Source organism: Liolophura sinensis, chromosome 1 (assembly GCF_032854445.1).
Source record: "Liolophura sinensis isolate JHLJ2023 chromosome 1, CUHK_Ljap_v2, whole genome shotgun sequence".
NCBI classification, from domain to species: Eukaryota; Metazoa; Mollusca; class Polyplacophora; order Chitonida; family Chitonidae; genus Liolophura; species Liolophura sinensis.
Window position 1 is genome coordinate 35,312,224 of NC_088295.1, and position 24,379 is coordinate 35,336,602.

Below are 24,379 nucleotides of genomic sequence, written 5' to 3' on the forward strand. Positions count from 1 at the left end.
TCGATTCAGGTTGAGAAGTACACTAAAAGCCAAGAAACAATAGCGTTAGCGCAAGTATCTACACCTAAACATGAAAACTAGTTTTAGTGACTAATTGCTTGTCACCCCTGCTGTTTACAAAAAACACGGTCGGATTTCTCATCAAGAAGACAAATGGAGATCTCGCCACCCGCCAACATGATTTGTTCTGTAAAAGGCTCACAATGTACCAAACCGAGACCCGGAATGAATTGATCATGTTAAACAGGTTAAAACAAATATGGATTCTGGACCACTTCAAAACCCTGACAATGGCAGCCCAATAACTCCATTCTGTGGAGGGCACATAATCCATGTCAGCCAACAGGTAAGAGGAAGAACTCTGCTATCTCTTGAACTCATCCACAGAGCTGCAAACAACCAACAAAGACCCAGGGAGATGTTTCTCAAAGCGGTCATAATGTTACGCCGGTCGCAAATACAAAGATGGCGTAGGCCGTCAGTATGTGTCATAATTGTGATTAGGTCAGCGTAATGTTCTGACACCTTTGAGAAACCAGGCCCAGGAGCCTCCCACAAGTGCAGTCGTTGTGAGCTCAGTTCAGCTCAGGCATGCTGGCTTTCTCTCCGGCTGTTCGTTTGAAGGTCTGGCAACAACCTTTGCATGGTCTTGGGTTTCCCCAGGGCTCTGCAGTTTCTTCCCACCATAATGCTGGCCGCCGTCGTATGAGTGAAATATTCTTGAGTATGGCATAAAAAACAGTTAAATAAATTAAATAAATAACTCATCAGGCAGGCGACATAAAGGGGACAATGGGGCACACTGGTGTACTGTTCACTCTGGTGTCGCTCGCAGGTGGCACATTTTTCTCAAACCTGTATTTGTGTAAAGACCAAAACGGTTTCAAGCCTCATTGAACATGCTCAACGACCTGACGGATAGTTTCAATTTTGACATTGTAAGTTATCTTTACTTGGATAGCAGTATATACTGAAGGCGTGTACTATTATTTACATGGTTACTCCTGTAATCTTCATGTGAGGATTATTGACACTATATATTTACGTATCCTATCACTGAGTAACCATGTAACAAATTTATCCTGCAAAGACCCATCAATTCAGTGCAGAATAACGATGTATAACATGGTAACTGTACCCCAATGACCGTTGTTGTCCAATGAAAAGTGGAGTATTTTGTCTTCGGAAAAGTACCCCTCCTTGTAGCGATTGCTAGATCCTATGTGTTATGTGACAATTTCAATCAACATTGCCAGATATTCCATCAAATGTTATATCCCTCCTTGTAGCGATTGCTAGATCCTATGTGTTATGTGACAATTTCAATCAACATTGCCAGATATTCCATCAAATGTATTCACTTTACATTTTAAAATGAGTATAATTCTCTTGTAAGTGAAGATGGACTGTGTCTAGAATCTGAGGCACTCTACTTCACAACAGTGTCTAATCCCACTTACCTGGGGCAAGGGGCTGTTTATTCATTGTATTGAAATGAGATCATTACGTAAGATATGTGAACAGTTGCAACCGACATACATAGTCTTTCAGCTTAATCATATAATAGATAATGATTGGTCCTTTCTTGAACATCAGAAAGCCCTAAATGTCGTCTTGGTATTGTTCACCCGTTCACGACACACCAAAATATCCTGCCAATATATATGTACATATGTAGATTGTAACGACAGGGCTATCAGCGTTACTTCTGGCAGCTCTCCAACTCTAATTATTAAAGTTATCTCCTATAGCAACGGAGTTCGGTTTGTATTCAGGTTTTTGCTGTACTGTTTGCTTGTCAAACACACAGCAACATTGCTGGCATTACGATTGGTGTGTTATATATGCTTGTGTTCAAGTAACAAACATTTCAAGCCGATTTGAACTCGACATGAATTACCTATCTGAAGGCTTTATTCTGTCTGGTTTCCTTCTTTCCTTCTTTTTCCTTCTTTTTCCTCAAACAAATATATATATATATATATATATATATATATATATATATATATATATATATATATATATATATATATATATATACACACACGCAGACACACACACACCCGTACCCACAGAATAGCCCTTGTCCGGTCACGTACTTATTGGCTTATTGGGGCAACCACCATGTTGCCAATAAGGAATGTGGGCACTGTACGGGCTTATCACACTTGCCTTCGGTAAGGCGTCTCAGAGAAGCAAAACTAGATAAGAGCGGTGGAAATCTGTCCTGCAGCAAGGAGGCACATTACATGCACTCTAAGGATTCCTTCGTCCTCATATGACTGAAAAAATGTTAAGTACGACGTTAAACCCCAAGCACTCATTCACTCACTCACACGCCTGTCAGTATGGGTTTAAACTGTAGTCATACTAGGTAACTCGGGGGTTCAAACTGAAGATGCCCTTACTTCAGGTCTAACTTGACGATTACTAGCAATTCATCGAGAGTGGATATGGTGTCTCCAAACCCAATTATAGCCTTCGCTTTCCACAGCTTCATGCCAAGACGAATGTTGCTGTTAACTTTTTGGCACAACCACCATCAGCTTAACCGATGACAATAAGTCTTCATCTTACCCCGCTGCCTCAATGTTCAGCAACTCCAGCATCTTATCATCCGCCGTATTTCTTAAAATAAAGTATATGTAGCTCTCCCCTATGTGACTGGGCAACTGGCTGTAGACGAGGGTAATGTTGCATGTGACCTGTATTGTGCTCAGTTTTATTGCCGTTTCTTATTCCAGCAGAGGTACTAATTTGTAGGCTACATTGTTAATTAACATGCCTGTGTATGTTACCCAGATTAATTTTTAATTCTTCTAAGACGGGCACTATGACGAGCATTTTCTTCTATATTGTTTGCTCTAGACCTTGATTTATATTTGCATACAATGGAGAGGTGATCTGTAATATTACACTTTTGTCATTTTTGTTCCCGAGCTCGACATTTCAAGTCTCAACCAAAAGTGCATGATCTACTAAACTGTGATAGCTTGATTTGTTTTAAGTTTTGCCTGTTTTTGATCGATTGTTCAAAATACAGGTATAGCTAGACCTGAGATGAGTTTCATTCTTCCCAGCATGGCTTTTAGAAATACAGATATGTATTCCATTCACTTGCCTGGTGTTTCCAAGTATGTTGCCCTCAACATGTCAAAGCGTTACGATACAATAACATGTTTTCTGTAATCATTCAGTAATTCTTACTTCATATCACTTAATTATCCGTGAATAAAAAAAGACCACAACGTCACGATTAACACAAATGTATCTGTTACATCGGCAGCAAGCCAGACTTCGCTAGCCGCCATTTTGAAAGATGATTTGCATATCAAAGACCTCTGCGGTAAATTTGTATACAAACGCCCCACAATGTCTTTAGTACCTTTCACCATCGCAATGAGTCACAACTCGATAACTTAGGAAGTCACGCGATTTACAATTAACAAACATACGAAGTCACTGCTCTGCAATCTTTACACATACGATAAATAGCCATACTTGTGACAAATTATAGTTTTGGCCTTTCTGGTTGAGTTAATGGCGAGATCTTGGCACTATCTAATTGGAGAATAATATATTTGTATGACAGAGTCAATCATTCTACTTTATTTTGGTTTAAAGTTCAATATTTGAACGTATCACATGACTTTAACATTTTACAGTTTTACTAACTGCTCAATCAGGTGAGCTACAGGTATTCTCTGAATTCCCTGTTAAGGTTATATTATAATAAAACGGTACGGTGAACAATTTCAAATATGGCAGTGTCAGAAACAGGGTTTACAGTGAAGTTAAGGTAACGTGTCACTGACTCAAGGTAATTTTGGTAGCGAGTATGATAGGTTTTACAGACGGCTGGCTAAAAGCAAAGGACTATAGTATCCGTGGTAAGGTAAATGTTTTAGTACTTGTATATCTCCTACAGGCGACCTCTTTTATAACCTTGTTAGCCAATATAAGTTTCATTCGATTTTATTTCTCCTGCCCCAGTTGAGTTTAGCTTAACGTAAAACCCCGCTGATATTCCCATATTTAACATGACCTAAACCCCGCTGATCTCCTCATATTTAACATGGCCTAAAACCCCGCTGATCTTCCCATATTTAACATGACCAAAACCCCGCTGATCTCCTCATATTTAACATGACGTAAAATTCCGCTGATCTCTCCATACTTAACTTAACGTGAAACCCCGTTGATCTCTCCATGTTTAACTTAACATAAAACCCCGCTGATCTCTCCCTTCTTAACATGACGTAAAACCCCGCTTATCTTCCGATATATGAAATAACGTAAAACTCTTCTGATCTCTCCATATTTAACTGAACGTAAAACCCCGCCGATCTCCACATTTAATATGACGTAAATCCACTCTGATCTCTCCATATTTAACATGACGTAATACCCCACTGATCTCTGCATACTTAACATGACGTAAATCCCAGCTGGTATCTCCATATATAAGTTGGGGTAAAATCCTGCTGATCTCTCCGTATTTAACATAACGTAAAGCCCCGCTGATCTCTCCATATTTAACTTAACGCGAAACCCCGCTGATCTCTCCATATTTAACATGACGTAAAACCCAGCTGACCTGTCCATGTTGTACATAATCTAAAACCCCACTGATCTCTTCATATTTTACATAACATACATCATTGCTCATCTTCCCATATTTTACATAATCGGAACCTAATATAAAAGACTCCAGCACAGATAGTAAAGGTAAAGCAGCGACAACTCTCTGATAGTTGGCAAGTGGGTGACACGTAACACAGTGAAATCCAAACTATTGTCATTTTACCCAAAGTTAGGGTATCTTGTAGCAACTTACACGCGCCTTAACACAATGGCTTTCGCTAACTTGGGTAAAACGTGCAGTGATGTTAATAGAAACATTTAGTTAGAAGTTACATGTCCTCTGACTTCGGACTACAATTAGTTTACCTATTCTAGTTTCAAGTCAGAAGTTAGAAGTTAAACTTAAAACTTCTAAAAAATGGTCTCTAATGGCAATTTATTGGACGTCATCTAGCTGATCACTCGACATTTTACAGAACCCAGAACCCAGGTCACAAATCAAATGAATGAGTATGTAAAACATTTCACATAATGTAAACCTAAAAACCAGATACTAGTATTCCCCAGGTTTTATATACGTGATGGAGGTAGAATAAGCATAAATCCAAGCGGATCTGTCCATATTGTAATCAGAATTAGGCCTACTCCCTGTTAAACACTCCATATTTCAACGAGCATAATTCCCTGCTGATCAGTCCATATTTTACGCAGCATAATTCCCTGCTGATCAGTACATTTTTTAACCAGCATAATTCCCAGCTGATCTGTCCATATTTTACCCTGCAGAATTCCCTGCTGATCTGTCCATATTTTACTCTGCAGAATTCCCAGCTGATCTGTCCATTTTTTAACCAGCATAATTCCAAGCTGATCTATCCATATTTTACCCTGCAGAATTCCCTGCTGATCTGTCCATATTTTACTCTGCAGAATTCCCAGCTGATCTGTCCATTTTTTAACCAGCATAATTCCCAGCTGATCTGTCCATATTTTACCCTGCAGAATTCCCTGCTGATCTGTGCATATTTTACTCTGCATAATTCCCAGCTAATCTGTCCATATTTTACTCTGCATAATTCCCAGCTAATCACTCCATATTTTACCCTGTATAATTCCCAGCTGATCTGTCCATATTTTACCCTGCATAATTCCCAGCTGATCAGTCCATATTTTAACCTGCATAATTCCGTGCTGATCTGTCCATATTTTACCCTGCATAATTCCATGCTGATCTGTCCATATTTTACCTTGCATAATTTCCAGCTAATCAGTCTACATTTTAACCTGCATAATTCCCAGCTGATCTGTCCACATTTTACGCAGCATAATTCCCAGTTAAGCGGTCCACATTTAAACCAGCATAATTCCCAGCTGATCAGTTCGTAATTTAACCTGCACAATTCCCTCCTGATCAGTCCATATTTTAACCTGCATAATTCCGTGCTGATCTGTCCATATTTTACCCTGCATAATTCCGTGCTGATCTGTCCATATTTTACCTTGCATAATTTCCAGCTAATCAGTCTACATTTTACCATGCATAATTCCCAGCTGATCGGTCCATATGTTAACCTGCATAATTCCCAGTTAAGCGGTCCACATTTAAACCAGCATAATTCCCAGCTGATCAGTTCGTAATTTAACCTGCACAATTCCTTCCTGATCAGTCCATATTTTACGCAGCATAATTCCCAGTTGATCGGTCCACATTTTACCATGCATAATTCCCAGCTGATCGGTCCATATGTTAACCTGCATAATTCCGTGCTGATCTGTCCATATTTTAACCAGCACAATTCCCAGCTGATCTGTCCATATTTTACGCAGGATAATTCCCTCCTGATCAGTCCATATTTTAACCAGCATAATTCTCAGCTGATCAGTCCATATTTTATCCTGCATAATTCCCAGCTGATCTGTCCATATTTTACGCAGGATAATTCCCAGCTGATCTGTCCATATTTTACGCAGGATAATTCCCAGCTGATCTGTCCATATTTTATCCTGCATAATTCCCAGCTGATCTGTCCATATTTTACGCAGGATAATTCCCAGCTGATCAGTCCATATTTTAACCTGCATAATTCTCAGTTGATCAGTCCATATTTTATCCTGCATAATTCCCAGCTGATCTGTCCATATTTTACGCAGGATAATTCCCAGCTGATCAGTCCATATTTTTACCAGCATAATTCCCAGCTGATCAGTCCATATTTTAACCTGCATGATTCCCAGCTGATCAGTCCATATTTTAACCTGCATGATTCCCAGCTGATCTATCCATATTTTAACCTGCATAATTCTCAGCTGATCAGTCCATATTTTATCCTGCATAATTCCCAGCTGATCTGTCCATATTTTACGCAGGATAATTCCCAGCTGATCAGTCCATATTTTTACCAGCATAATTCCCTGCTGATCAGTCCATATTTTACGCAGCATAATTCCCAGCTGATCTGTCCATATTTTGCCCTGCATAATTCCCAGCTGATCAGTCCATATTTTACCCTGCATAAATCTCTGCTGATCTGTCCATATATTACGCAGCATAATTCTCTGCTGATCTGTTCATACCCTATACAGCATAAATCCTAGCTGATTAGTCCATTTATTTTACACAGCAAATTTGCATACGTGCATATAATGCAAAACCTAGTTGTTTAACCCGCGCCCTGTCCGGTTTCCTGCCATTATAATGCCGGCCGTCGTCGTACATGTGAAATATTTTTGAGTATGGCGTAAAACACCAATCAAATAAATAAATCAATCAACACCCAGTTGATCTGACAACATTTTACCGAACATAAAACCCAGGGGACCATGTTAATTCTACATGCTTAACATGACACCATCTTCATCTTTTAATGTTATATTGTTGTCATTTATTTATCTTCAAGAATACAAAACTGGAACCGGAGCCATGTACACGCAGGCGCAGAAAAACACATGAAATCACACACAATACTTGAATATTATCTTCACCTACATAAATGTATAACATATTAAATGAACGTACTAAATAAATCACAGTATCGAAGATCTTCGGTAAACCATTACTCAGATAGATTACACACTTTTCCGATTTCATTTTTGGTCCACTGACAGACGAATTGTAAAATATGAAGGAATATAAGTTTCACGTGTGTAAAAAAAATTAAAAAATAATTTTATGTTCTGATGGATATCTTTGGCAAGTTGAATATTTTGTCATGAAACCAGCTTTCTCTGGATTATTCCTGTTGTATTGCTGATCCCTTATTTAGCATTATATATACATGCATAAAAATGCCTACAGCCTTCAGTGTACATCACTATACATGCCATAGTCTTGTACATAGAAGTTATATGGAATCTATAGGAGTCATCACAGATATCGTATCCCCTAAAATAAACAGTCCATTACTGGACTACATTAAAATTTAAAGTGAAATAAAAAAGCAACTGTAAACAGCATACAAAACATGTAGATGGTCGCATATTTGATTCCGCCTCTTGCTTTTCCGCTGCGCCTTTGAGCCAAGAGGGCTTTCGCTTAACCAATCCTAAATTACATGGAGTTCTTGTGAGTGTACACAACTCTTACAAAATACTCCCAGAAGTACTTGTAAAAGAAAATATATTTCTAGAAGAACTGAAAAATACAACCCTTTAGCGCACCCAGACCTACTTGTAAAAGAAAATATATTTCAAGAAGAATTGATGAATGTAACACTTTTAGCACACCAAGAAATATATTAGCAATATAAAATATACTTCTAGAAGAACAAAAAGCTTAACACTTTTAGCACCCCCAGAAATATATTAGCAATATAAAATATACTTCTAGAAGAACAAAAAACTTAACACTTTTAGCACACCCTAAGTATGTTTGTAAAGGAAAATATATTTACAAAATAGAAAAAAGTAATCTTTTAAAAATTAAAGTTAAAACAGAAATAGGTAATATAAATCAGTCTTCTACAGCACAAACGCATGGTTGGATGACATACTGTAGGCCTATATAGGTCTCATACAATGTACCTATATATTCGGTATGTGGTCTTCCCTGTTCATATATATGTAAGTATCAGTGTTCTGCCAGGAGAACTTGCCATCAATTCACGAAAGTGACGTAAACAACAGCATGTAGTTCCACAATGTCATAATTCTAATCCACAGTGATTACCAGTTAGACTACTGACAGGTTTAATGAAGTGGATTGTTGAAGAACAAATGTCTCCCTGGATTATTTTCTGTGATGAAGTTGTCTATCTTGTCTACTGAGCAACTCTCTGAGCTCAGATTCTTTTACTATCTTCTCGTTCGTCTTGTAGTGAGCAATCAGTTCTCTCCACATGCCGTCGCATTGCAAGAGTTGCTTGTCTCCTGTGGACGTGGTAATTCAAAACAAACATGCGTATTAAGTTTAGCATTAGCCATTGGGTAACTTAGGAAGTCAGAAGTCCTTTAACACTTCCTCTATCTTTCACTTTAGCCCAATACCGATATTATATTTATTTATTTGATTGGTGTTTTACGCCGTACTCAATAATATTTCACTTATACGACGGCGGCCAGCATTATGGTGGGTGGAATCCGGGCAGAGCCCGGGGGAAACCCACGACCATCCGCAGGTTGATGAGACCTTCCCACGTTCGGCCGGAGAGGAATCCAGCATGAGCTGGACTTGAACGTACAGCGACCGCACCGGTATTATAAGTCTGACATTATAGTAAAGGCAATCGACGTTTTAAAGACGGAATGACTTAATATGTACTTTGCGTAGTGAAAGGATGTTGACAAATGGATGTTGTTTGAGGTTATTTTCAATCAGCGCCTTTCTTTCAAAATAGGGAATTGTATGAATGAAAAAGACCATTTGCAAAGTGACTGTACATGTGAGACTAATGCGTTTTAAGGCTTACCTATGATAAACAGCCCTTTTTTGGCCCTGGTAATGGCTACGTTGATCTGATGATCGTCTGTGATGAAACCAAGATGGCGGCGTTTCCATCCCTCTGTAGGCCTGGGCTCAATCTCATCAGGGGGCAGAGTCCTCACCGTGGACAGAATCACATAATCCCACTCACTCCCTGTGGAAACAGCAGAACACAAGCATGGAGAGCATACAGAGAACTATACCAGTAACGACAATCTCATCAGGGGGCAGAGTCCTCACCGTGGACAGAATCACATAATCCCACTCACTCCCTGTGGAAATACAGCAGAACACAAGCATGGAGAGCATACAGAGAACTATACCAGTAACGACAATCTCATCAGGGGGCAGAGTCCTCACCGTGGACAGAATCACATAATCCCACTCACTCCCTGTGGAAACAGCAGAACACAAGCATGGAGAGCATACAGAGAACTATACCAGTAACGACAATCTCATCAGGGGGCAGAGTCCTCACCGTGGACAGAATCACATAATCCCACTCACTCCCTGTGGAAATACAGCAGAACACAAGCATGGAGAGCATACAGAGAACTATACCAGTAACGACAATCTCATCAGGGGGCAGAGTCCTCACCGTGGACAGAATCACATAATCCCACTCACTCCCTGTGGAAATACAGCAGAACACAAGCATGGAGAGCATACGGAGAACTATACCAGTAACGGCCTCTTATCAATTTAAAAATTTAACATTTAATTTACGATTTTATTCTAAGTGTAAGATATTTGTATACCAATCGTCAGCTAATAAGGACGTTCCGCGTCAATAATCGCAAGGCCAATTCCCAAAACGGCGTATAACACAAATCACCAAAGAATTAAGAAAGTATATAAAAGAACGAAAACAGGACGGAATCATCCCTAGAGAAACAGTCAACAGTTTTCAATGATGTCAGAAAGACGCAAAGTATGTTTTAGGCGACTGAGTGAAATCAGCATTCAAATCGTGTATCATGCTAGAATATGAGTTGTCGATAACAAAATATGTATCTCAGTTGCGCTGTGATTGCAACTTTTCATGTATCCAACTAATTGAACACGATGAAAATTCAACCCATAGCAACAGGTGAGAATTGTACTTATAGTAAAACTTAGTTTGAAGACGTCTGATGGAATAACCTTGACACACAAGTTTGAAAAACTTTCATTGAAATCGTCACACAATACACAGGATGTAAGGAATGCTACAAGGCGAGGCATGTGCACGCCATATAAAGGTTCTTTCGGTACATTGCTATTCAAGTAATGATAGTTATTATTGAAAGTATCTCTGTTGTCGTTAAGTCTGTGAGACAGGAAACAGTGTTCATCTTTGTACAAATACAGGTCCATATAAGATGTACTGTCTGGGGAGCCTGTAGGCCCCCTTAAATGCAGCTAACAGGTCATCAGTATATTGTTTAGTGAACGAGGAAGATCGGATTTGGTAACGATTACTCTTTCATAATTTCTGCATAGTGTTGTATTCATCCGAGAACAAGCATAGGCCAAAATGGGGCACAATTTGTACCATCGGAATACCTATACACTGTTAATAAATAGCTTTTCCGAATTTCATAGCAATGTTATTAACGCAAGCAACTACATGGACAACGAAACATCCCGTGAAAGAAATAGGACTGAAGAAGGTTTTGATGACGTTAATATAGCGGTGACAGATTTTATCAAACACCGAAACAATTAGAGATGAAATTCAATCAATTAAGTGTTTGTGAGGAATAGTGGTAAGAGAGTAGAGTAATACCAAGTGGAAAGGACTGATGCTTTTAAATAGTTCCTCTACAGTATGAACGTCTGGAGAGCACAAAGGCAAGGCGGCGTTTGCGAGCGCCGAAGCTTGCGGCAGTTCTGGGTAATACCGTTTAGTTTGTCTTATTGCCGAACGGCTTATGAAGGCGACGCTTGTTTGTTTGCAGTATGAAACATATCTTATTTATCTAGACCCCAGGTTGGAAGACGTACTGGCAATTAACCACATTCGAAGATGGCAAATGTAAGGCAGCATTTGCGATACACCGGGGATTGTGTCAGATCTTATAAGTGTCAGTTATATCGTTCGGTCTATGTAGTTCCCCTGGAGCCTGCTTGTACCTTATTTCTTTACACTTGAAGTCGGGATAATGACAGTGAACGGTTTCCTAAGAGGACAACTGCAAGACGACATCTGTGAGTGCCGGGGCTTGTACCAGTTCCTTGTCATACCAATGGAATTTGGGTCGATCAAGACACTCATGTGTTGTACGACGTATATTCAAAAAGCTCTGAAGACAACCGTGTTGCTTACTTGAAACACGACGTTATGTCTCAGATGAATCATTCGGGACACGAGACAGTGTCATGTGTAACAACATTTCAACACCACACACGTACATGCATTTGGGAGCTAGTGAGTGGTAAATAGCAATTTTACAACGATGGTAATCCCTTAAATGGAAGAATGTAGAGCACTGGACGGCACAATATTTCACGCAATATCTCATTCTTTACTGTAGATATAACTGATGGGTAAAATGAAGACATTACAGTTTTTGGGAGCAAAAAAGGTTCAGAAATATTAAATGGTATAAGAAAAAAGATGTGTGTAGAATTCTGATTGTTCATGTATGTACCTTGACTGGAGATGACGGTGTCAACCCCAGCATTGTGAAGCCCCTTTTCTCTCAACTCTCTCTCGATGGCCCTACACTGAGCCCTGTACTGTGACAACACCTTTACACTTGTCTCCTTCACTGAGAACTGTCTAACAAGGGCAGATACGATGTGGACCTGTACAAAAATAAACACATGGGTACAAAAATAATCACAAGTGCATGTTAGTACGTAGGTAATCTGGATTTCAACGGTGTGACCATTTGCCACGTATCACACTATGGCCGCTCCTTAGTTTTCCATGCACGAGGCTTTTATATCGTATGCCTGCATAAACCAGGATACTGCGGGTGAGTATTGGTTCCCGAGACCCAGTCACTTTGCATTACTTTCATCTGATTGACATGAACAGCGCAGATCCGGTGGTTGCTTATTAAATGTGGTGACAACACAGCATTTTGAGTATGTCTTCTTCAGTCAGGGCTATTAATCAAAAGTGCAATTAACATTCCTCTTTTTAGCCTAATTCATCTTAAGCCACCGTGCTAGGAGTCCTGTAAGTTGTTAGTATTTAAGCGTTTACATGCTAGTCCTAATTCAATCGGTTACGTGTGAACGTATGTCAACTGTCGTCGATGATCTGGTTTCACGCGCATGCTGTGTAGTCTTTTAGATATTTTTTTTATTTTGTATCAGAGACAACTAAGGTACGTTCCATGTCGATAATTGTGATACCAATTTCCAAAACAGCTCATAACACCAGTTCCGTAAGGAAATGACATCTAAGTAAATAGCAATAAAGTTGGTAAAATGTCAGATAGAAACTGACATCATCTGCTTACACCGATTAACAGTTTAGAACCCATGTACAGGTTCACATGCATCAGTAGATCAGAATACATCTACATAGACTTACCGCTAAATAAGCCTCCTTCTGGTTACTCTTGGACCTCTCATTCCCTTCCTCTGTGCTCACTGTCAGGGTCTCCTCCACCCCTTTCACATGGCAGAACAAGATAGGACTTTCTCTGCCATTGGGCCAGATGTTCAGTTGTGCTGGATAGGTTTGAGCAGCAGTGCCACACCTCAGCTTACCCTCGTAGAAGTGATTGGAAGGAAACTGGGCTATGCCCTTGTGCTGAAACAAAAAAGACAGATTAGGGAAATCTTTCATTTGATTTTATTCGAGATTACCACTAGAAATGTATCATCAAGAACGCAATATCAAGTTGAATAACAATCAAATGACAGAGCCCAACTATTTTCACTTACACTGCTAAACATGTGTCCGTTTGAATAGCCATGCCTATTTAATGGATCTTGAAATCAAAATATTAGACTGCTTTGTATACTTCATTAGTCAATGAGAGAAGATTCGAGTTCAGAGAGGAAACCCACCATACGGTATTGATAGGTCAACATGACGGCTTTCTGGGCGTAACGTTCAAATAGCGAAGTCTCCAAGCCAAGATCCCTTGCTTGCTGGGAAGCGACGATTGGCCGTAACTGTTTGTGGTCACCAATGAGGACGACTTGACTGGGATCCCTGTTGACAATTGGGATCATACTGTCAGGTTCAGTACACATCCCACACTCATCAATGATCACCTGTGTTAAAACATATTCAGCCAGATTAAGGCAGTCAGTTACCGATCTGATGTCATTTTTATCAGATATAATTAAATAACCTGTAACTGGCCTCAATGCAGTACATGTAGCAGTCACCTGCTAAAAACAGGGAGCTCATATCTGTGTTAAAACCAGGACGAATGCTCTGCTACATCAAATGAGCATGTCAATGCTTTCCATTTGGTGCCAAATGTAGGTCTTCCAGCAACAATCCAGCGGAATGTTGTGGATTTCCTCAGGACTCACTCGCGTAAGTGAAATATTCTTGAGCATGGCTTAAACAAAAACATAAAAAAAATAGAAACCATGGGTTTGAAAGGGATCTAGTTATTGTACTTGCAAAACATTAGGTTTTAAACGATGCCATTGTTAGACTTTTAGGACCTACATGCTGTAACATAAAGGATGAAAAGACTCCGGCGAGAGTAAACCTGTAATACGGAACCTAATTTCGAGTAATCAGAGCAGTGCAGTGGTTTGTCTTCGACATTGTTTGCAACCTGAAGAAAGAAATCCTCACGTTTTCCGAATTTAGCGACTCGGTCACGTTACAACCAACAGACATGTTTTTTTTCATGGCCTGGCCGAATCACTGGAAATGCGGTCATTTTGTGAACAGACGGCCTTGTGAACAGACGACACACTGTTCATAAACAACACACTGTTCACTTTTATTTTTAAAAATAACAATGTGTTAGGCGGGTTTACACATCAAAAATAGAAGAAAACCTTACGGGGATGCTAAACACACCGCGATAGTACACTCTGAAAACTACTTAGGTAAATCGGTGACAATTTTCAGCACTTCTGAAATGCCCTCATACGAAGCCTGCTTGTTTTCCAGATACCCCAAAATAAATTAACAAGAGTGACAAGAAATAACCAACCTAAGAAGCCAGTTACTCAAAAATCCCAATGAGCTAGTATGGAGATTGCGCACAGTTAGCTTAGGCTTACCTGGCTTACACACGAGCCGTATCTCATCCTGGGGCTGGAGCTGACTGAGCAGGTACAGAGGAGGATCTCGGCAGACTTGATCATAGCAACCTCTGCTCTCGTCACCAGTTGCTGGTATGATTTCACATCCTCATCACTAACATCCTCTGGACGTGTGGCAAAATACTCATCGTACAGTTTGAGCTCTTCGGAGTAGTCACTGGTGGCCTTTCGGATGAGGTGGTGTAGAGCTATATCCTTATGCGTTGGGTCGGCAGACGCTGAGGCCGCACTTGACTGCCGCCTAGTGGGGATGAGATCCCGAGGCAGTGGGAATTCTTCATGCTCTATGTTTTCACTGTACACTCGGACCAGCTTAGGACAAGAGGAACCCAGCTTTTTGAGATGACCTGTTGTTGGGAATGTATTTATCTGATTGATCTGTAATATCATATTGTATAATATGCGCAAAGGAAAAAAATATCCCTCTGAAATTCTACAAGGACTAATGACATGAGATTACATACTGATCTCGCAGAAATCAGTACTTTTCACACACATATATATATGCCTTGTAAGTATATCTCCTGTCAAGTATATATGTTTAAGTAAAAATGCATCTTGCGAAAATGTGTTGCAAAGAACACATTCGAACAGGCAAAAGATTAATATAGATATAGTCCCAATGTGTCCTAATATCAGCTTCCACTATGTATTTTATCCCTGATGTCAGACGTCGGATATGGTCGTGAGGCTTCTAGGAGTCCGGATTTGCCATCGTATTCAAGCATTGTTCAACCACCGGTTCAACGCCGTTCCATGTCAATAAGTCCCTACTTAGTCCCTATTAGTAAAACTAAATGCATGATCATTTTAGGGGACAGTGTGTCCGTCATTTAATTTGAGTTCAGAATTCAGATGTTACCGTCGGACCTAGCGGTGGACGGCTGTCGCCGTCGATGGGAACGGAGATCAAAGCAACATGGCAGCGAACAGAAAGTGTTAATTGTTAAGCTTTTAAGGAGAGTAATTTTGCTATCTACTTGCATAGAAGCGTAAAACCGCTTCCGGGGATTAATATAGGCGACTGATACGGCCAAGAAGTTGTAGGTACAGTCTGCGTAAAAACACAACGTTGAAATTACTAAACACGATATTAGTCCTCGTTTTGTTCTAATGACCCTTAGAATTTCAGGTTGTGAATCGTCTGCAAGCCCTTTAGTACTGTATGCATATCTTAGTTATTGACTGTAAAATACGTGTATGTTTCCCTGGATAATCTAGTCATTGTGAGTTTTCAAGTGCCGTAAATTTCCTAAACATGTGATTATATTTTAACAGTAACGTAATCATACGTCTGTTAGTATTGTTTCACAGCTTGAACCATCACCACCACCACCATCATCACCACTACTACTATCGTTGCTATAGCACCAATCTTTGTCACCATCACGATCAAGTGTTGATTGCAAAGCATCCATTGTAACAGTGGCTTATAATAAAGAGTGTGTACAAGACTTTCGCCGTTAGTTTGAAATTCGCCTATATAAAAAGTTCAAGATCTTCCGATGACTGTTAGAGGGTGTGGTTACCATACACAGACTTCCAGATATAGAAATGACTAACGCAAATAGTACAGATGAAAGCTTTGAGGAAGTAGAAAATATATCAGCTTCCAGAAGCCCAGAAGATTCAGTCAGTCATACAGGGTGTAAAACGAACTTGGTAGAGAATATAAAACTTAAAGCCAAGGCAAAGAAAGCTATGTTGCTGGCCTGTGCTAAAGCACTTAAGGAGCAACAGGATTTTAAAATTAGGCAACTTGAATGACAGCAAATTGAAGAAAATTTGAAGTCAAAAGAGGAGCTGGCAGTTGCCGAGGCTGACGAGAAAATCTACTCAGAGCACAGCAGTTCAGACGGAGGTAGTGGATTGGGACAGATAAATTCCTGACATGAAACAAGAAAATCAGCTAGTCATAGTGATGAAAGGCAGACACACAGGGAGAGTTATAGTTACTTTTTCTGGACCGCTCCACTAAATCCACAGGCACGAGGATGGGGAAACCCCACCGAATACCAGGGTAACAGCTACGAGTATCAGCCCCGGTTATCTCCCTTGACACCTCCAAATCATACCTCTCCAACACAGAACGCTGCTGATTCACCAGCTTACAGAGCTGACCATGGGAATAGGAAACCAAATAACACCAGCTCAATAGAAGAGAATATAGTCTTTCTACAGAAACAGCTATTGGATGCTATGCAGTGGCCAAAGATACAGTTCCAAACTTTCAGTGAGGATCCCCTGAAGTACTGGTCATTTGTGAGATCCTTTGAAGACAGTGTTGATGGAGCATCGGTCCCGGATGCCATTAAGCTTAACGATTGCTGCAAGTCTGCTCTGGAAAGGCGCTAGATGTGATTCAGTGCTGCACGTTACTGCCTACCGACCAGGGATATCGTAACGCCAGAAAACTGCTGAAGGATAGATTTTGGAATGAATCTGTGATCGCAAATGCATGGATTGGCAAGGTCACTGAAGTACCAGACATTAAATCGTATGACAAAGAAGCACTGCATTTGTACACAGATCAAGCACGCACTAGTGTGTTGACTCTGGGAGCAGTGGGTAGAATGCTGAAAAGGATAACCAGCCCAGAATGGTGAAACTGGTAGAAAAGTTGACAGGATATCTCCAAGGCGAATTTCGCAAGCTGGTAGTGAATATGCTGAAGTCAGACGGCAAGTATCCTGATAAAACGGCCTTCTCAGAATTCCTGGAAACAGCTGCTCACGAAATTAACGACCCTGTATTTGGTATGCCTCCGAAAAAAGATAGTTAAACATTCAGACCAAACCTGACCAGTCATCGTCAACAGCCAATCACGTGAATCACTTATTTGCCACCTGTGCTCAGGTAACCATCCATTATGTAAGTGCGACAAATTCACGGATTGACACCAGTAAGAAGGGTTGACTTTGTGAGAGAAAGGAAACTCTGCTTTAATTGCTTTTCGCCAAAGCACAGGTCCACCGACTGCGAAAAGGATCGCCGTTGTTCGGTTTGTGACTGCAAATGGTAGCACCACGGGCTGTTGCAGGCCTTCAAGCCAAACTCGACCGAGAAAACGGACTGCGCCAAAGTGAATAACTACAGTTGTGAGAGTATCCAGCAAACGATTACCAGGGTTGCTTTACCAATCGTTCCGGTGAAGCTGAGGGCTGTAAGGAGACACAAGATTCATCACTGTAAGCGCGTTGTTGGACAGTGGAAGCACAAACAGCTTCTGTTCACAAACCTTAGTGGATATGCTGGACTTGATAGGTGTTGACATAACATTCAATCTAACCACGCTCAACAGACAGGATTGCAAATTTCGGACTATGCTGATATCCTTAGAAGTAACCGACATGACTGGAAGGAATTTACTACAGATGCCGCATGTGTTTACAACACCCAGCTTACCCCTTCTCAGAGACAATGTTGCGAAAACAGAAGACCTGAAAGAATGCCCCCATCTGCAAGACATTGAATTTCAGAACATTGACGGTGGAAACATCAAACTTTTTATAGGACAGGATGTGGCAGCAGCACTAACTCAAATCGAGATCAGATGCGGTAAGCATAATGAGCCATAGGCCTCAAGAACTTCACTGGGTTGGACACTTAATGGATCTCTTGTGAACAGGAATCAACCACTCGATGATTTCTCATTTCATTCATACAGATGACAGCTTACAATCTCAAGTTGAGAGATTTTGGAGGTTAGGGGCTAATGAATCACAATCTGACCCAGCCTTACAACTGTCTGTTGATGACAAGAGAACCCTGGATATTTGGAACAAGACCATCCAGTAGGTTGGCGGACATTACCAAATGGACATTCCCTTCAAGCGAAGGGCCCTTTGTTTCCGAAATAATTATGTCTTTGCGAGAAGTCTCCTTGAGTCCTTGCGAAGAAAGTTTGAATGACAATCAAGTCTGTTCCGAAGTTATCAAGCAGAAATGAATGACCTACTGAGTACCGGCTACGCAGAAAGAGTGTGCGAAATGGATTTGCTACTGTACAAGATAGAATCTGGTATCTGCCTCATCACAATGTTGTTAACATCAACAAACCAGAGAAGGTCTGAATCGTCTTTGATTGTGCGGCGAAATACTGTCGCAAGTCTCTGAACGATAATGTTTTGCAAGGTCCCGATTTGACGAGCACCCTAATTGGAGTCCTGTTACGTTTCCGGGAAGGGAAAATAGCGATACTAGGGGACAATGAAGCCATGTTTCATTAGGTCAGAGTGACATCCAAGGATCGAGACGTTTTAAGATTTCTCTGGTGGGAAGACGACGACCTTCAGCAAGAACCGGCAGTATCCCGGTATCCCAAATGACAATCCATTTGTTTCTGTTGTCTACTAGCTGTGCAAATTTCGCCCTGAAGCTGACAGCAAGTGACAATGCATCCAAATTTGACGCAGATGTTTGCCAGATAGTGAACGAAAATTTGTATGTGGACGATTGTCTCAAATCCATGGAACCAGTAAAGAAGGCTGTTTGCATTGTAGACCAGACCTGCAAACTTCTGGAGAAAGGGGATTCAAGCTCACAAAATGGATTACAAATAGTAACATGGTACTGGAGTCCATACCACAAGACAGGAGAGCCAAAGAATGGTCACAGCACAACGTAAGCTTTGCCCATGCTGAACGAGCACTTGGTGTCCAGTGGGATACGGTGAATGACACTTTTGGATTCCAGGCCAAAATAAGGACAGGCCGGACACTCGTCGTGGCTTAATGAGTGTTGTGGCGTCAGTCTACGATCCGTTTGGATTTGCCAGCCCCAATGTTTTGCAAGCCAAGAAACTGCTACAAGAAGAATGAAACTCAGGAAAGGGTTGGGATGAACCACTCGAAGCCACTAATCTTCAGAAATGGCACAAAAGGTTGAAAGAACTACCAGAACTGGCAGAGTTCAAGCTGGACATGTGTGTTGTTCCACCCAAGTTCGGACAGGTTGTCAATTGTCAGCTACATCACTTTTATGACGCTTTGCAGCAAGGTTATGGCACAGCATCATACCTGAGATTAGTCGACTCCAGTGGCGAGATTCACTGTACACTCCTGATGGGAAAGGCATAGCTTACCCCTATCAAACAGATGACAATTCCGAGACTTGAATTATCAGCAGCTTTTCTGACAGTCAAAGTAGACCAACTTATTGGGAGAGAGAAGGGAATGAACACTAGCGAATCACTGTTTTGTACAGATAGCATGATTGTGCTGAACTACATCAGATGTACTTCCAGAAGATTCCAAGTGTTTGTGGCTAATCGTATAGTTTTAACCCATGAGGGCTCAACACCAGACTAATGGCATCATGTTGATTCAGCCGCAAACCCTGCAGACGATACTTCAAAAAGTCCTGAACGTGAAAGACCTGATTACTAGTAAACGGTGGAAGGAAGGACCGAATTTCCTGTCAGAAGACAAACACCGCATCCAAGTCTACCAATCTATCTGCTTGACAGTAATAAGGAAGTAAAAAGGGTTATCAAAGTGTGCAATACTGTGCAGAGACCGGATATCCTGGAGGATATAGTGTGCAGACATTCCACATGGCATGCGACTAAGAAAGGTGTCGTATGGTTACTTAGGTTCAAAGCTCTACTCTGCCAGAAAGCAGTGACAAAATCTCTAGTGAAGTGGAACCAAGGTCCGCTAACAGTTAAATAACTAGCAGACTCAGAAAGGTTTTGAAACTGTTGCAAAGAACAATCTTCCCCGAGGAGGTAGAATCCCTTCAGAAGAAAGACAAAGTTAAGAGATCAGCTTCATAAGCTCGGTTGGAACCTTTCCTGAACAAGGAGGGATTGATGTGTGTTGGTGGTCGATTGGAAAGAGCGCCTATTCTAGAAGCAGCCAGACTGTGTTACATATCATCCGTCATTATCACAGCCTTCTCGGAAATTCTGGTAAAGAACTGGCACTATCTGAAATACGCCAAAGATATTGGATTGTGCTGTCAAGGTTTTGAGGAACTGTATCTTCTGTGAAAGGCGGAGAGACCAGGTTGGACATCAGAAAATGGCGGATTTGCCACCGGAAAGGGTAACTACAGGAAAAGCGTCATTTGCCTCCACTGGGATAGATGGCTTCGGACCGTTCCTGGTGAAAAAGGGCAGGAGTACTCTGAAGCGGTATGGGTGTTTGTTCACCTGCTTTGCTGTCGGAGCTGCCCATATCGAGAAGCTGGACTCGATGAACACGGATTCGTTCATAGAAACTTTCATTCGGTTTCAATGCAGGCGAGGCCTTCCAGAGAAAGTTCGATCAGACAATAGGACTAACTTCGCAGGTGCGAATAAGGAAATACAGATGGCCATCAAGAATTGGAACCGTAACAAACTGAATGAATATTTCCTGCAACAAAACATACACTGGGAGTTTAACCCTCCAGCTGCCTCCCATATGGGTGTGTGGGAGCGTCAGATCAAGACGATTAGACGCTTGCTAGAAGCAGTTCTTAAGGATCGACGATTAGACAATGAAGCATTGGCTACAACATTCTGCGAAGGAGAATCAATAGTCAACAGCCGCCCTCTAACGGCAATGTCCGACAACCCACGAGATCTCAATCCACTGACGCCAAACCATTTGTTGATCTTAAGGTCAGGGTCCGAATTGCCTTATGGAGTCTTCACGGGCGCTGATGGCTACAGAAAGCGTTGGAAGACCGTTCAAGTAATAGTTGATGGGTTCGAGAATATCTTCCAACATACCAGCTCCGTCAGAAGGGGTTGAAGTCCGACAGGAATCTTAAAGAGGGTGATCTCGTCATGGTATTAAGTGAGCAATACCCCCGGAGACAGTGGCCATTGGGGAGAGTCATAAACCTTTTCCCTGGCGAGGATGGATTAGTGGGATCGGCCGACGTGCAGACCAAATGTGCTCTACTGAGAAGACCGATCCACAAGCTGTGTCTTTTGGAGTCTACAGGAGCAGACTGAAATGCAGTGAACTCTGCTCGAACTGCGAGGATTGTGTATAACGAGATGTTTTAAATACGAGTTCTAATATTTAATTTTTTTGGGGGGGGGGGGGTGAAGTTTATTGTTATGTTAGATTTTTAAATGCTACGTTATGGTTACTCATCATTTAAAGGGGCCGGTAATTTAGGGGACAGTTTGTCCGTCATTTGAGTTCAGAATTCAGATGTTACCGTCGGACCTAGCGGTGGACGGCTGTCGCCGTCGATGGGAACGGAGATCAAAGCAACATGGCAGCGAACAGAAAGTGTTAATTGTTAACCTAGCGGTGGACGGCTGTCGCCGGAGAGTAATTTTGCTATCTACTTGCATAGAAGCGTAAAACCGCTTCCGGGGATTAATATAGGCGACTGATACGGCCAAGAAGTTGTAGTAGGTAGAGATAGCGTAAAATGTAACAACAACAACCAACGTTAAAATTACTAAACACGATGTTAGCGCGCGTTTTTGTTCTAATGACCCTTAGAAGTTCAGGTTGTGAATCGTCTGCAAGCCCTGTAGTACTGTATGCATGTCTTAGTTATTGACTGTAAAATACGTGCATGTTTCCCTGGATAATCTAGTCATTCTGAGTTTTCAAGTGCCGTAAATTTCCTAAACATGTGATTATATTTTAACAGTAACGTAATTATACGTCTGTTAGTATTGTTTCACAGCTTGAACCATCACCACCATCATCACCACTACTACTGTTGTTGCTATAGCCACAATCATTGTCACCATCACGATCAAATGTTGACTGCAAAGCATCCATTGTAACAGTGGCTTATAACAAAGAGTGCGTACAAGACTTCCGTCGTTGGTTTGAAATTCGCCTATAATTATTAAACCGTACAAGAAAATACTCCCTTCACATTCATATCATACCTCACTATGATATGGAATGTGAATCTGAATTCAAGTTTCTTCAGCGAAAATCTGTCAGAGACAACACATATTACTTACATTTCAAATAAACCCTCGCGTAACACTGGGATTATACAATATGCAAAGAATTTAACTAACAAAAAAAAGACTGTTATTACTCTCTTTTTACCTCTTTTTTTCAAGCATATCTTTCCTATGCTCCATGGCGCGACACCAAAAGGATCACTTCATGAATGCCATGGGTAACATACCACCTATTCTCTAGAATCCAGCGAAACCTGCTTTATATCACCATTAGGCAGCAAAGTTGTTTTAGTATTTATATATACATAAGTTTGTGTGTCCATGTTTTCAAACACGTATACATTTAACCCAAAATGGGATATAAGAAGTTCTCCTGGACTTTAATCCCGCCCTACTGTCATCTATCTGTATGTAATTCTAAATGTCTACCTTCTTCTTTGTTATCTTCTGTATTGTATTTTGTTGAATACACACTGACTGTTGATGAATGAACAAACAAACACTGGACTCTCCTGTACAAAATCTTCACGAATTGGAAGCAGCTTCACATCAGGATTGGCCATACATTCTGTATGAATATTTGACTCACACACCTGGGCTCAATTGTTCGACAATGTATTAGCTAACACTGGTATTAAGTCAAATTTTATATTTAAAATGATAGCCAAATTCAGCAGCCAATGCAGTTCTCCTAAGTCAAAGTATATCAGCAGCAGCCTTAGTTCATATTTAATACACAGACACATAATTTTGCTGGGGCTAAGTGCAAAATTAAAGTCCTATGTTATAGTTAAATATGGTATTACGTCTTACACCAGTTTTGAACAACCGGACCCTGATATAGTGCCCGTGGGCCTGATGTAGTACCCGTGGGAAACAACTACTCCTCGTCAAGTACATGACAAACCTGTTGAAAGTTAATATATTATGAAAATGAGCCATCCATTTAAGTTTCTAATTATTATCCATATTGATATTGATAATAGTTATTCTGCCGGTTACTTCTCAATTTTTCTATATTTGGTACATATAAATTATTTAGCAGCTGAGAGAAAGCTTAAGGTTTGTAATGGTCTTCACTGACCTTTAAAATAAAGCACTACTCCTCACCTGCGACAACATCCACGGATTTATTTGAAGGGCCGCAGTAGAGAACCTGGGGTTGTTTGTCTGGGGCAGCGTCGACACATCTGTTACGATGAACAAACAAATAAGCCAGTCTCGCGCCCGTCAGTGTCTTCCCTGTGCCAGGAGGGCCCTGGATTAAGCTGAAGGGTTGCCTTAGAGCTTGGGTGATCGTATCCGTCTGTACTTTGTTAGGGCGAGGTAATCCAGGTACAGGCATTGTTGTCAGTTTAGGGATGTCTGAGATAATCGCTACAAACACAACATGTAGGGGTCGTATCTTTAATTTATATACCAATTTTTACTCAACAGTTCGAAGAGTAATTTCCAGAAATGTAAAAATAATCGCCCTTTTTCGGAATTTAACTGCAATTTTCAGGAAGACTACAAATCGTAGAAACAATGATAACCAGATTCGAGGAGGCAAGCTACGTTTAACCGCATGTGTAACATTAAAATTCAGAAATGGGTCATTACATGATGTAACATGACTCGTGACGAGCTTCTACAGTTTTCACTGGAATTCAACGCCCTTTACAATGTATGTCCCTCAGTCAGTGGTATAACAGCATACCATATTTTAGGCCTTGGTTCTGGAGAAGACAAATGTTGGAGGATTCGGCCCTCAAACAACT

At 40.9% G+C, this 24,379-nt stretch overlaps 2 protein-coding genes across 2 annotated transcripts in view; both read right to left on the minus strand.

Moving 5' to 3' along the window:
• Positions 1–6,186: 6,186 nt before the first annotated feature.
• LOC135481765 (uncharacterized) lies at positions 6,187–7,062 on the minus strand. The gene has a single exon (XM_064761455.1). The coding sequence runs from the start codon at positions 7,060–7,062 to the stop codon at positions 6,187–6,189; it is 876 nt and encodes a 291-aa protein (XP_064617525.1).
• A 407-nt stretch (positions 7,063–7,469) lies between these two features.
• Positions 7,470–24,379, minus strand: part of LOC135481774 (3'-5' exoribonuclease HELZ2-like) — a 29,274-nt gene continuing 12,364 nt past the window's right edge. The window contains exons 12-18 of the mRNA XM_064761467.1: positions 23,730–23,996; positions 14,702–15,090; positions 13,514–13,723; positions 13,032–13,253; positions 12,136–12,292; positions 9,489–9,656; positions 7,470–8,949 (exon numbers count right to left, since the gene is read on the minus strand). Coding sequence (XP_064617537.1) covers positions 8,810–8,949; positions 9,489–9,656; positions 12,136–12,292; positions 13,032–13,253; positions 13,514–13,723; positions 14,702–15,090; positions 23,730–23,996 — 1,553 coding nt within the window. The 3' untranslated portion in view covers positions 7,470–8,809. The remainder of the gene's footprint in view (positions 8,950–9,488; positions 9,657–12,135; positions 12,293–13,031; positions 13,254–13,513; positions 13,724–14,701; positions 15,091–23,729; positions 23,997–24,379) is intronic.